Source organism: Astatotilapia calliptera, chromosome 16, assembly GCF_900246225.1.
Source record: "Astatotilapia calliptera chromosome 16, fAstCal1.2, whole genome shotgun sequence".
Taxonomy (NCBI): domain Eukaryota; kingdom Metazoa; phylum Chordata; class Actinopteri; order Cichliformes; family Cichlidae; genus Astatotilapia; species Astatotilapia calliptera.
Genome location: NC_039317.1, coordinates 9183195 through 9196393, shown reverse-complemented (window position 1 = coordinate 9196393; position 13199 = coordinate 9183195). Strand labels below are relative to the sequence as shown.

General features: G+C 40.5%; 1 protein-coding gene across 1 annotated transcript; it reads left to right on the top strand.

The window, feature by feature from the left end:
* Positions 1-3146: 3146 nt before the first annotated feature.
* Positions 3147-7346, top strand: hpxa (hemopexin a). The gene is made up of 10 exons (XM_026145410.1): positions 3147-3267; positions 3841-3875; positions 3984-4061; positions 4530-4687; positions 5257-5410; positions 5547-5759; positions 5945-6040; positions 6198-6325; positions 6413-6560; positions 6789-7346. Exons 1-10 carry the CDS (start codon positions 3212-3214, stop codon positions 7016-7018), a joined length of 1296 nt encoding a protein of 431 aa, XP_026001195.1. The 5' UTR covers positions 3147-3211; the 3' UTR covers positions 7019-7346.
* Positions 7347-13199: the final 5853 nt, after the last annotated feature.

The following is a 13199-nucleotide window of genomic DNA, read 5'->3' as shown; positions in this document are numbered from 1 at the left end:
CCAATCTGTGCTGCAAAATCAGTAGCAGTGTGCCCCCGTGCGTCAGCACTTTCAGTTTGCAAAACAGTGGATGGATTCATTTGAGTTTTTTAATGAATCATCTGAGTATTTTACATTGTAAAAACACTTCAAATTATAAGGCTTCAAAATATTCAAATGATTGATTGAAGTAATTGGGAGTTTCTATTTGTGGGAGAAGTGATCGACTAAAGATCATAACAAGGAAACAAAATGAACTCTGTCTGTCAAGTGATTAAAGGTAGTTGGTCTTAAATTCAAATTTTGAAAAGTTAAACGGGCAAAACCTTTGTTAGAATTAGAGTTTACAAATCCTGCAAATGTGCAGAAAGATGAAGGCAAACAGCTTTCCTTTTCAGTGATCAACAGAATATTTCAGCATATTCAAACCCCTGGTATCTCATAAATAATTTTTTAAAACGACAATAACATTAACATTTATAATATTGTTTGGGTTTTACATATGTACCGGATGTCTCCCTAGACTGATATAAATGTTGTTCTGGCTGAGCCAGAATTCTAATGAAAGAGGATCAGATTAAAGGAGATTCTCCAATCAGACTCTAAGAGGATGTTTTTTGTTTGTTTTTTACTCCTTAAGTGTAGGGATTGTGTATCTGGTGTATTTGTGATATTTCTGTTGATGACTAAACTCGACTGCGCTCGGATCATCGGCCTTTATTCTTATTGACATTCCTAAACAAATAGAAGATGTGGGATGACAAAGCTTATCTTTGCGTGTGAGGGCCACACATAGGCCCACAAGTTCAGGTTTCTGAGGTGATGTGTGCATCTAGGTTACGGTACTTTTTAATTCTCATCATACTGATTGGAATCCATGCAAACCCAAGCAATATATCACACAAGTGATTTTTTTTTCTATCATTCAAATTTTTTTAATAACAGGCAAGAGGTCTGCATTGTCTGTGTGTCTATTTGAGAAGCATCTTAGACAGGCAGAGTTTCTCAGAAGCAAAGGTGGGCAGAGGTTCACAGACTTGCAAAGCACTGCATTTCAAACCTGTTGCACAATTTCAGAAAAAATATCTTTCACCTTAAAATTGCAAAGACTTTGAATGTGTCTTCATCTGCAATACATAATATCAAAGATTGAGAGAGTCTAGAGATCTCTCTGCATGAGGGACAAGGCCAAATTTTGGAGCATCATGAAATGAAAAACATGACAAAGAAGGATCTGAAAATGTTAAGCAGCTAGAGTCCTGTAAGGACAGAAAAAGGGACAATCATCTCCCAAAAGTCCAGCAGCTGGTATCCTTAGTTCCCAGATGTTCCCTGGAGTGCTGACAACAGAAGAGGTTTTGCTACTTTGTGGTACATTCAAGTTCTTCAGATTCTGTCATATTCATTTTAAAGATTGAAGGTATTTTCTATAAATAAAATATGGCTTTATGAGATTTGTAAACCATTGCATTCTGTTTTTCTGTTTACATTTGACACATCCTTGCAGTTTTGGGGTTTGTGTTTGGCAGTTTAGCTCTTTTCTTGTGCACTACTTTCCTCCCATTTGCATACATGATAAGAGAAAGCAGCAACAAGAAACCAACGCAAACAGAGCATGGATGCATGACGACAGATGTGCCACTAAAGAACAGCAGGAAAGGAGGAGCGAAAGCATAAGTGGGTTGCAAAGTGGCTGGCAGTTCTCAGAAATGTGCCAATTGGATGTACAGAAGGACATCAGCAGAGCAGTCAGTTGATGAGGGCTGCCCCTGAGATAAGCTGATCTGCCACGGCTTGACTTGTAGATGCAATGAAACAATGTTCACAGACAAGTTTGTCAGTCATCGTTGGAATTTAACTGCGCAGAGTGAGTTTCACACACCTGCCTCCTGTCACCTTTTCAGCACTGAATAACACAGACTCAGAACAGCAGTCTGATAAAACTGTGTAAAACTCTTTAGCTAAAAAAAAGTTAAAGAACACCAAAGCGTTCACGGTCATGGTTTATGGAAACTTTGCATCCTCTTCTCTCTTCTCACTTCAAACCTGAAAATTTTCCATCACATGAAAAACAAACAAACAGCACTCCTGCAGTAGAAAAAAATCAGCATTACTAACATTTCATAACCTTAAATTAGGTTTTGTTTATACATCATTTAAACACCATAATGCACATTATAAAAAGTATAACATCATATACAATGAGACTGATATTATCTTCCTTTTTAAAAATCTTACGGTGACTTCTTTGGCAGCATTTATTGACTTCATCTCCCATGAGCTTTAGTGAATCTTTTGTTTGTGCATTTAATAGCATATTTGCAACAAATAGGAAGCACAGGACAAGTTATTAAAAATGGAATAGAAGGCAGCACGTACATAGAGCCCACACAAAGGGAACAATTTTTACTGATAAGTATTACCTACACTGAGGCCATCCTACTTCTTCTGTTAATGTTCACTTTACAAACATTATACAACACTTAGTCCAAGGATTGTGAAACACTGCAGTCAGCAGTTTTTGTTTAATTTAGTGGGGGTAGTGGGTTAGTAACCTCTCAGGTAGCTGGACCTGGTCTGGCCTGCAGATCCAGCTCAGGCAGACTTCTGGAATATTCTGAAAAGATATTTGTTGCATGTGATGAGTAAAGTGGTTCAGTTATGCACATCAATAAATAGAGATGCTTTTGTACACTTTTTGTCACATCAAATGATCTACAGGTATCGACGAGCCTTTCTCTGGAAAACAGTAATCTTGCATAAATATTACATTAGGTATGCACTGGTGTGCATGTAGGTTTTAATGCTGTGGAATATTCACCCACATTCATATTCTCAAAAGTGATGATTGCACAAGTCTGCTTTTTATTCAGTGCTGTAGCATGATGACATAAGATATATACGTGATTAGACTTCTGTGCCCAAAAAATAAAAGGGGTAACCCATCAAATTCTATGAATCTCTGTTGCACCAGGACTTTTCCTGGTAGGTGGTTTGAACAAAGACAAGTCAGAGGTGGAGGTCTGTGGGGGCACAGCTCTGGGGACTCATCAAATATTGTGGGCGTCTTTTGATAAAGCTACTGGTTGTGCACATTGTCCCCTCCTCCTCTGGTACCCAGTGTGATGTGACCTTTTAAACTGGGCTACAGTATAAAAGAACGCAGCAGCAGTTGCAGGGGTACCTTTGGCTCAGCTCTCCAGGCCTATCTGGTCTCAGAGGAATCCTCATCATGAAGCTGCTTTCCTGCATCCTGTTGCTTACCCTAGCCCTGGGATGGGCTCACTCGTAAGTGGACTTGCACTTCTAATGAAGAGATAAAACCCAGACAGTTTGAATGTTTTTTAATGCCACTTGTTTAATTTTTTTCATTAAAACTCAATACTAATGTAATGAGTTACAGGGGACATCATGTTGTGTCTTTGCTGCATATCTAAAATGTTTCCAGATAACTTTTTTTTGTTGTTTGTGCTAAATGCAGACATGATTACAGATCTAAAGCAACACTTTAATTTAGCTAAAGTCACTTTTTATACTTCCTGAGTTAAGCAGCGTTGATACAGGAAAAAATAAGACAAGAAATTATGATAATAAAAGCATTGTAGTGATATTTTCGTAAGTATGCTACACCAATTTGAATTGTTTTAACCCCACATGATCTCATTATTTTCTCTGGATATCACACAACATGACATTGTGGCTTCATACAGTATAGCTTGAGTAAAAAACTAGATGAAGACTGAAAACTCCTCTCACGTGCGTTTTCCCTTTAACAATTTTGTAAAACTAAAAGTCCGAGCCTAAGTTTTGAGTGAAATTGCTTAAAGTGATAACATGCCTTTTCTCTGCTGGTAAAACTAGGCAAGGAGGAGGTCATCCACCACATGAACATGATTGTGAGTTGAAAGATTTTATTCTTTTAAATTCACAGACATTTCTCAACACAACTGCTGTCATGTTCTATATTATGAGCCTTCTTCTCACTTTCACCTGATATTCTGCAGATGACCTTGACCGCTGTAAAGGTCTTGAGATGGATGCTGTTGCAGTGAATGAAGAGGGAATCCCATACTTTTTCAAGGGTAAGAATCTATAGAGGAGTCATGAGCAGGCATTTTGACACTGAGCGATCGTGGCTCAAGAGTTGGCAGTTCGTCTTGTAATCGCAAGGTTGCCGGTTCGAGTTCCGACAGTCTCGGTCGTTGTGTCCTTGGGCAAGACTCTTCACCCGTTACTTACTGGTGGCACCAGTGTCCGGCAGCCTCGCCTCTGTCAGTGCGCCCCAGGGTGGCTGTGGCTACAATGTAGCTGCCATCACCAGTGTGTGGATGACTGGATGTGTAAAGTGCTTTGGGGTCCTTAGGGACTAAGTAAAGCGCTATACAAATACAGGCCATTTACTGCATGAGGGAAAGTTATGACCTGGGAATATGTCATACTTTTAAAATGTGTTTGATCATCATAGAGCTCTAATGGAGTATGAACTGCAGCATGCATAAAAAGTGTGATTGGCTCTATTTAATGACTGTGTCCCGTATATGTTCTGTCAGGTGACCATTTATACAAGGGCTTCCACGGCCTTGCCGAGCTCTCCAATGAGAGTTTCGCTGAGTTGGACGACCATCATCACCTGGGCCATGTGGACGCTGCTTTCCACATGCACTTTGAAGACAACCCCGACGACCACGACCGCATGTTCTTCTTCTTGGTATGGCTTTTTATTGTGTTATTGATCATAACAGAGTTTGGCAACAGGCAAACATCCAGAGAAGGAAACAGTTTAAATAACCCAATAGGAATTACAACACAAAGCAAGATGGATAGCAAGACTAGAGTGGAGAGAGGGAGACAACAGCTGTCCTTGCAGTTGAGCTGGCAGAATAGTGTGACTAGAAAACAGGTATGATGTAGGCCAGTGGCTTTCAAACATTTTGTGTGCAAAGCACACCTGCACTCATATCTGTGCAAAATAGTCTCCATCATGCCATCTGACATGTCTGGACTGGTGTGCACCACAAATACCTTTCTCAGTTTCTTTTTGCATTCTCATGAGTAATTATAGCTGTTCAAGTGTGATGATGATTAAAATTTATCAACATTCCACAACTGCCCAAACTTTGAGGTTGAAAACTGCTGTAAATGTGAAGCCTTTGCAAAATAAATTTTGTCTGCATTACTGCTTTCTGAAAGCGATACAAAGTGAGATTCTCCTGATTTGACTGCAAAAGCCTAACAACTTGTCAGTTGAATCTTACTTGTGTTTTTTTTTAAACATAGGACAACAAGGTGTTCAGCTTTTACAAGCACAAGCTGGAGGCTGGCTACCCCAAGGATATCTCTGAAGTCTTCCCTGGAATCCCCAACGATCTGGATGCTGCTGTGGAATGTCCTCACCCAGAGTGCGCCAACGACTCCGTTATCTTCTTCAAAGGTAAATAAAAGTTTTCACTGACTGTGAGAAAACTGTGGTTATTATTCCTATGAGACCAAGAACATTTTTCACTATTTCCAAAAAAAAAGCTACCCGAGGAAAAACTTTAAAACACGCGTCTTTTTTTCCCCTGAAGGGGACGAAATCTACCACTACGATCTTAAAAGCAAGGCTGTAGAAGAGAAAGAGTTCAAGTCCATGCCAAACTGCACATCGGCTTTCCGCTTCATGGAGCACTACTATTGCTTCCACGGGCACATGTTCTCCAAATTTGATCCAAAGACTGGCGAAGTGCACGGCAAATACCCCAAAGAGGCCCGCGACTACTTCATGAGATGCTCCAAGTTCAGTAAGTTAAAAAGCAAAGTGAGCAATGTGATCAGATATGACTTCAAATTTGACACAGCTGTAGATTTAAATACCGTTTCTGTGCTGTCGATGTTCCGGGACTGTAATTTTCTAGACCAAAGTTATGTTTTGTATTTTTAACAAAAATACACTTTTTTTGTTGTTGTTATTTTTTTTTTTGTTCAGGTCCTGACAGCGACCATGTGGAGAGAGAGCGATGCAGCCGTGTTCACCTGGATGCCATCACATCAGACAACGCTGGAAACATTTATGCCTTCAGAGGTGAGATCTGACATCAGAACACATCATATACTTTTATATGTTGTTCCAACATCTAAATCACTGTACTGAAGTGACGGCATTATGATCAGGGCTGGGTCTGAGGTTTGGCTGTACACCCAGCGTTCATCAGAGCTTGATTTATTCTCTTATGTCACAGGCCACCATTACCTCCGTAAAGATGACAATGACACACTGACCTCTGACACCATCGAGAATGATTTCAAGGAGCTGCACAGTGAGGTGGACGCCGCTTTCTCTTATGAAAATCACCTTTACTTGATCAAGGTAAAGCACCTGGAAGCACATTTCTGATCCTGTCATTAACTCTGCACACCATATTTACCATGTTTTCTGTTTCTCTTTTCTCCCAAGAATAACAATTTGTATGTTTACCGAGTCGGTGAGCCCCACATCCACCTCGATGGTTACCCCAAACCTGTGACGGAGGAGCTGGGCATTGAGGGTCCCATTGATGCTGCATTCGTCTGTGAGGACCATCACATTGCTCACATTATCAAAGGTATAAACACAGGCAGAAATACAGAAAGCAAGTATTGATTATCCCTGTATCACTTCTAGGACTGCTTTGAACTACATGATGTAGTTACATCATGTAGTGTTATTTGATCACTTAGATGACACAATAAGTCATTTAGCACTTACTTGAAAATGGTCACAATTATATTTACAAAGAACTAAGACTTTTAGATAGATATCTTACCATATCGTTCTGCCTTTTTTCCATCAGGTAATCAGATGCATGATGTGGAACTGAAAGTCACCCCACGTAAGGCAGGAAACGAGCGTCCAATCGGACCCTTCAAGAGAGTCGATACTGCCATGTGCGGTCCCGGAGGAGTTAAGGTGATCATAGGAAATCACTTCTACCACTTTGATAGCACCAAACTGCTTTCTACTGCCAGGTCCCTGCCTGAGCAGCACAAAGTGTCTCTGGAGCTGTTTGGCTGTGATCACTAGGACTGAATGGGTTGTGCAGGACATCGCATACAACACAGTGAAATATGGAGAAACAAAAGCACCAACGACTTCAGACAAGAGGCGCCACATGACAAGTTGCTAAGCTTTTGACTAAGAGCACTTACAGCTGATGCAGTATTTCATACCCATTGTTTCCCTTCCATGTCTTAGTAGTAGCCTTCTTTAATTCATTTAGAGGGTTGTTACTTTTCATGCTAAAGCTCTGTGGTCCTCCACGCAAAGTGTGCTACCAAGAAGGCAGATGTTTTTCTGTGATTCGTTTTGTACAGTGCTGTTGTGAATAAAGCAAAGTGGCAACAACCAAGAAGGTGAAACAGTGATGATTTATTTCTGTGATGTGTTAATAAGTTTCCAGGATGCTTCTCGGGCAGGTCCACGTACTCTGATACTACACTTGCAAGGATAGAGAGTTTTTCCTACATAGTTCACTTTCTGAATATCCAAGAAAGAAAATACTTTCTGTACAGTACAAACAAACAACACATATACCATGAATATGAGTAGACTATACCTGTAGCATTTAAAAAGAAATTACATGTTACTTATAACATGTAACTGCATTTTCTTTTATAACTTACTACAGTACATTTTAACTAGACTTTTTTCAAGTGGGCCTATGCTGATTGATTGCAATGGAGTGGCAACCTGTCTGGAGTGCATCCTGCTCCTGCCCTATAGACAGGTGGCATAGACTCAGTGATAAGGGGCTGAGAAAGAAGTCTAAAGATAATATTTATTAGTGCTTTTATACATCTGAGAAGCTGTTTTGCGAACAGTTTTTCCAGAGGCAAAACAAGGAGACTTTCCGACCTTTTACCAGCAGAGGGCAGAAGAGTTCCACTTGGTTGATCTGCTACTTTATGACGATAGAATGAGGACAATACTTCTGTCTTTGCCTTTTCTGTAACTCTGCTTTTGTTTCTTGCAAACAGAGCAGTACAGATAAGTCAGAGCAGGTGTTAAATCATCTTATTCCTGTGAGGCACACATAGATGAGATGTGAATTATCCAAAGGAAGCTTTGGTGTTCCTGTGCTTGTGAACTCCCACGAACCAGCTGCAGCTGGAAAAAAACACAACATTTGGTTGACAGAAACCTGATGTTTTCTACCTGGTGAATAAACAGTGAGCAGTAAAAATATTCAGTGCATGTCTTTGCGAAATGGTAAGAACTAAATTCCTTTAACTTTCAAGTATCTGCAACTGGTTCCATTTTACAGTGTTCAATGCCCCGACACCAAATCTGCCAGGATTTCTTCAGATCTGTTCAATTTAAAATATAAACAAAGACTCGAGTTTTTCAAATATGTGAATGCTGACCTATTTAAAAAAAACAACTAAAACTTTTGTAAACACATATACTTTTAGTACATTTGTCTTGTGATATACTATCAAAGCTGTGTGGCTGCATACTATTATCACATATTATTATTATGGAAGTAGCAGCAGTTCACATGTACACCTCAGGGCCCCGCACAAGACTAAAATGTTATAATATGTTAGAGCAAAACCTAATTATTCATTTTAAGTAACTGTGCACATTCAGCAGCGAAAACCCCCCAGAAAAGGTCTACGGTACGTCTCCGTTGATAGTGACCCTCATTGTAGGCATCACAATATGTCACATGTCACATTTGAAAAAAAGGTTCTTCCAAGTCATAATAGTCAAGTGACAAAAAACACACTATAAAAAAAAACTTTATTTACATTTTTTCCAAAAAAATTACTTTTTGCTTGCCTCCAAAACATTTGAGTTCAAGGTTAGTGTGGAGCTGTCACTGATGAGAATCAGGAATGACATCAAGGCATCACAGTGACTTGTGATTATTTTGGGAATTTACTAATATCAGTCTTCAGTTTGCTTTTTCTTTAAAAGCTATCATATGTATCAGCCCCACATTAAAAAGTGAGGCATATCTTTACATGTGATGGCCACATTTTGAACGCTGAGTTTCTTACTCGGTATAGCAGAGTGTCTGCCAGTGGGTGGCCTGTCACCAGTGTCATATCCACTTTACCCTAGCAATCCACCGCTGCAATGTGTGCAGACATATCATGACATCAGTGCTGAAGATGGCAGCAAAGACAGGCTGCAACAAGCAACATCCCATGTATAAGACTCATGTAAGCTATCATCCTAGCAAATATTGCTCTTACTCTGCAAATCACATAAAATAGCATCAACAACACTTTACTGATTAAACAGGACATAGAGCTAAAGTTAGAGTGTGACCCATGAATTATTTATACATACACTTAGAAGTTTGGTGTTGCTTCTCCCGTCCTTAATGACCTGTGCATCACACACCTCTAAACTGAGGCAATGGGATGATGTCAGGTTCATGACTGGGGTTGGAGTCTCTGATAACAGCATGCTTCATCGGATCACACAATCCCTTACTTCACCCCACCGGCTGCTGCGATAACAATGGAGAGAGAAACACTGGAGCCCTTCAGTGGCTGTGATATGATGCCACAGTGGGCTACAGAGGCAGCCAGCCCAAGAACACACATACATCAAATCTGGTGTAATGTGTCTAATGAGAGGAACTCTGTTTGACAGGGAAACTGTAAGGTCAGTGCTTTCATTCACTAGTCTGCAATTAGATCATAGTATTGCATCTAATCATAAGCAGGCAATGCAGATACAGGGCAGGAAATAGTGCAGTGACGGCATGTGGACTCAAGTGGATAACACCTGATCATATATATGAGGAAACTGTCTGTTCCCGTAAATAATGTGCATCTTGAGGATGTATTTTTTAATTTCTGTATGTCAGCAGGTTCATTGTCAGCAGGTTTGCAATAGGTTATCATATCCTCTCAGTTGCTCTTTTTATTTCCCTGCTCAACACAAATCTTTAGCTACAGCTTTGCAGAATCTTTGTGTTTACTACTCACAAATTGCATTTCAAGCATTTGTCTTCCAACTAATTTTTCAAATGCACTATTCCTTCAAAGTTTTCATGGTAGAGGGGCATACTGGGAAATATACTTGTAATTACACACTCTGCTCTCTCTCATTTGTGTAAAATGTGTCCTTGACAAAAATGACCTTAGAGATTAAAGTCATAACCTAGTCATAATAACCTATTTTAACCCAAATAATGATCTTCTACTAAACCTAAAAGTATTTTTGATGTAGGCTTCCTCTGCTCACAGGTATCTGCACCAAGCAGTAAAACAAAGAGTAGTCCCAGCAGCCCCTGCTGTAGTGGAAGGTTACCTATGTCATAGAATAATAAAAATGATGTGATACAACAGTTTTGTAAAGATTTTTCATCAGTGTGCTGCAGGGTAAATGGACTGATTTTTATATAGCGCTTTTCTTCTCTCCCGGAGTACTCAAAGCGCTCTATACAACATGCCACATTCACCCAATCACACCCGTTCTCACGAGCACTTTATCTATACTCAGTGCTATCTAAGTACATTCACACACATTCATACTCCGATTGATGCATCGGAGAGCAACTTGGGGTTAGTATCTTGCCCAAGAATACTTGACATGCAGACTGGAGGAGCCAAGGATCGAACCAACCAGTAGGTGACCTGCACTACCTCCTGTGCTACAGCCACCCCTGACAGAGTCACAAGCGATGCCTCAGACCAGCCGTAATAATCATCACAAACTTTCACTTTGACGCATCATTTGGTTGCACATACCAATGACCCTCCATACTTCCTCTTTTCTCCTCTGTTGGACTGTCCGGCTGTGGGAATGTTCCTTTTGCTTATGCATGTGTGTGCATCTGTGTGCATGTGAATCGTCTTCTTGCTGTTTGTGACACTGCTTAATTAACTGGACTGGGAGGTTGATGGACATCTGCTCTCAGCCTGCCGTTTAGGGTAGCTTGACCCCCACTTAGTGTGTGTGTGTGTGTGTGTGTGTGTGTGTGTGTGTGTGTGTGTGTGTGTGTGTGTGTGTGTGTGTGTGTGTGTGTGTGTGTGTGTGTGTAGGACAAGCAGGTATGGACATTGGCCAAGACTGTGCCAGATAAACGTTGGAGCTCATGACCAGATGGTGCCAGCTAGCGTCCCCTCTGTAGACTGGTGACCGCTAAAAACACTCCCTCAGATGTAACCCCGGTGCCCTGCATCAAACTGTCAGAGAAAGCAGCAAAACCAGTCTGGTAAAGGCACACAGAGAAGACCAAAACACACACATACACACACAGGTTCAAATAAAATGATGTGGGTCATGCTGCAGGCACTTCATTGGCCATTTTACTCCATGTCTTGTGTGACAGGTATGACTCCAGATGTAAAATTTACTGGTTGCAGTTTATCAATGATCCCAGGAATATTGATTAGATCCATTTTTGTTTTGTCCTTTCAGTAGATAGTGAGCCTAATGCTCAACTTTCACTTGATATATCTTAGCTGATGTTAGTCGGTCCTTTCTATGGGAAACACTAATGGAAGGGCTAATAGGAGAGGAAAGAATAAAACATTATCCTAAATAAATGTGGCCTTTTTTCATGTTTCTTTCTTCCTCTTCATTTTTAGAAATCTTGGATACATTAGCTCAAGGATGTTTGCATCTGTCTAACAGTGGGTTGCAGTTGTAGACTGCCTCTTGAAACCTTACAAATGTAAAAGATACGTAGTGAGTCTTAGTGAATGCAGTAACTCATCACTTAAGCTGTCAAATAAATATCAAGTATCAAGTACCTCCTTTTCATATTTTTAGAAGCGTGTTTGTTTATTTTTTTTTTCAGATTGACAGGTTGATCCTTTAAATTCTAGTATATTCTTGTTCCTTGAGACCTAAAAAATAAATCTATATATTTTTGTGTTGTGTAATAACTAAATGCTTATACTTTGACTAGAAATATTTTTGACTGAAAATATTGGAAAGTAAAGGCTCACTCCTCATTTCCTGTTTGGAGTTCTGCCCTCTTCCCTGAATGAGAGTGCAATTACGATTCCTTCCAGCAGTATGAAGAGTTGAACTTTGCTATGTGTCATTAATACTGTATGAAAGACTGACTGCAGTTTATTAATAAACTCTTCAAGTCTTTTTATCAGCCAGGGTTATCCAGAATTCAAACCTGATGAATGCCAGAAAACACCTAAATTTAAAAAAGCACGTCCTTCTTCACTCAATCTTTTTCTTTGTTGAAATTCACCATCCTAAATACACCTTTCTGACTACCTTTCCACTCATCATTCACTGACTTCCTCTGTTTGTCTCCCTGCAGTTGGCAGTGTGCCTGGTCTGCTGCTGTTTTTCTTGCTTTGTTTTTTGCCGTCTGCCCCTCTTTCCCCTCCTACCCTAAAATTGCCACCACCTCCACATCCTATCCCATCCCTTCTCTCCTCTCTGTATCTCTAACCTTCCTCCCCCCCTTCCACTTCCTTCCCAGTGTCTTGTGGATTGGGCTGTGCAGAGCTGTCAGTCCCTGGCTGGGCCTGCCAAGCAGCACGTCCCGGTCAGAGGGGAGGCCGGAGCAAATGGTCGGGGCGTCGTTGTGGGTCCAGCCGACCTCCCTCCACTGAGCAGAAGACCCCCTCAACAGATTGAGCGTCCAGCTGGCCGGCACGGGGCCCGCCATGGCCCCATGCTGAGGGCACACATGCCACAAAGCACAAATTCCCACTTGCACACAAATATGCACACATACACTAACATGTGCATGTATAAGACACATGCTTGCTTGGACAATGACACAACAACCCTGTCGCTCAGAAATTACGCTTCTATACAACTAAATTGTAACAGCAGACGTGCTGTGAAAGAAACAAAACTGGCACCCGGTTACATTTTCCATCACAGTAATAAAAAATGATCATTAGTTTATAGTTTATCATCAGTCTTTAAACATTATAATAACTGAGCACATCGGTTATAATGTAGCAGTTTGCTCCACATAACAAGCCCCTCCCAAAACAATATCAACTTACAGCTACCCCCTACTGACTGTTTAAGGCGCCACAGCTTCTGCTTTAGTCCGAAAAAAGACGGAAAAACTCCACACTGACTTCAGACACAGTGTTTCGATTTTTAAGAAATCAAGTATATCATTTCACATTAAACTGTCCAGATAACTTTATTCCAGCATTTCATATCTTAAAGCTGACAAGGTCAGATTCCAGATGTAAAGTTCAAAGCTGCAATTTTTTTTGCCCTTTACAACCAAGTAATAGTTCAGATGAAT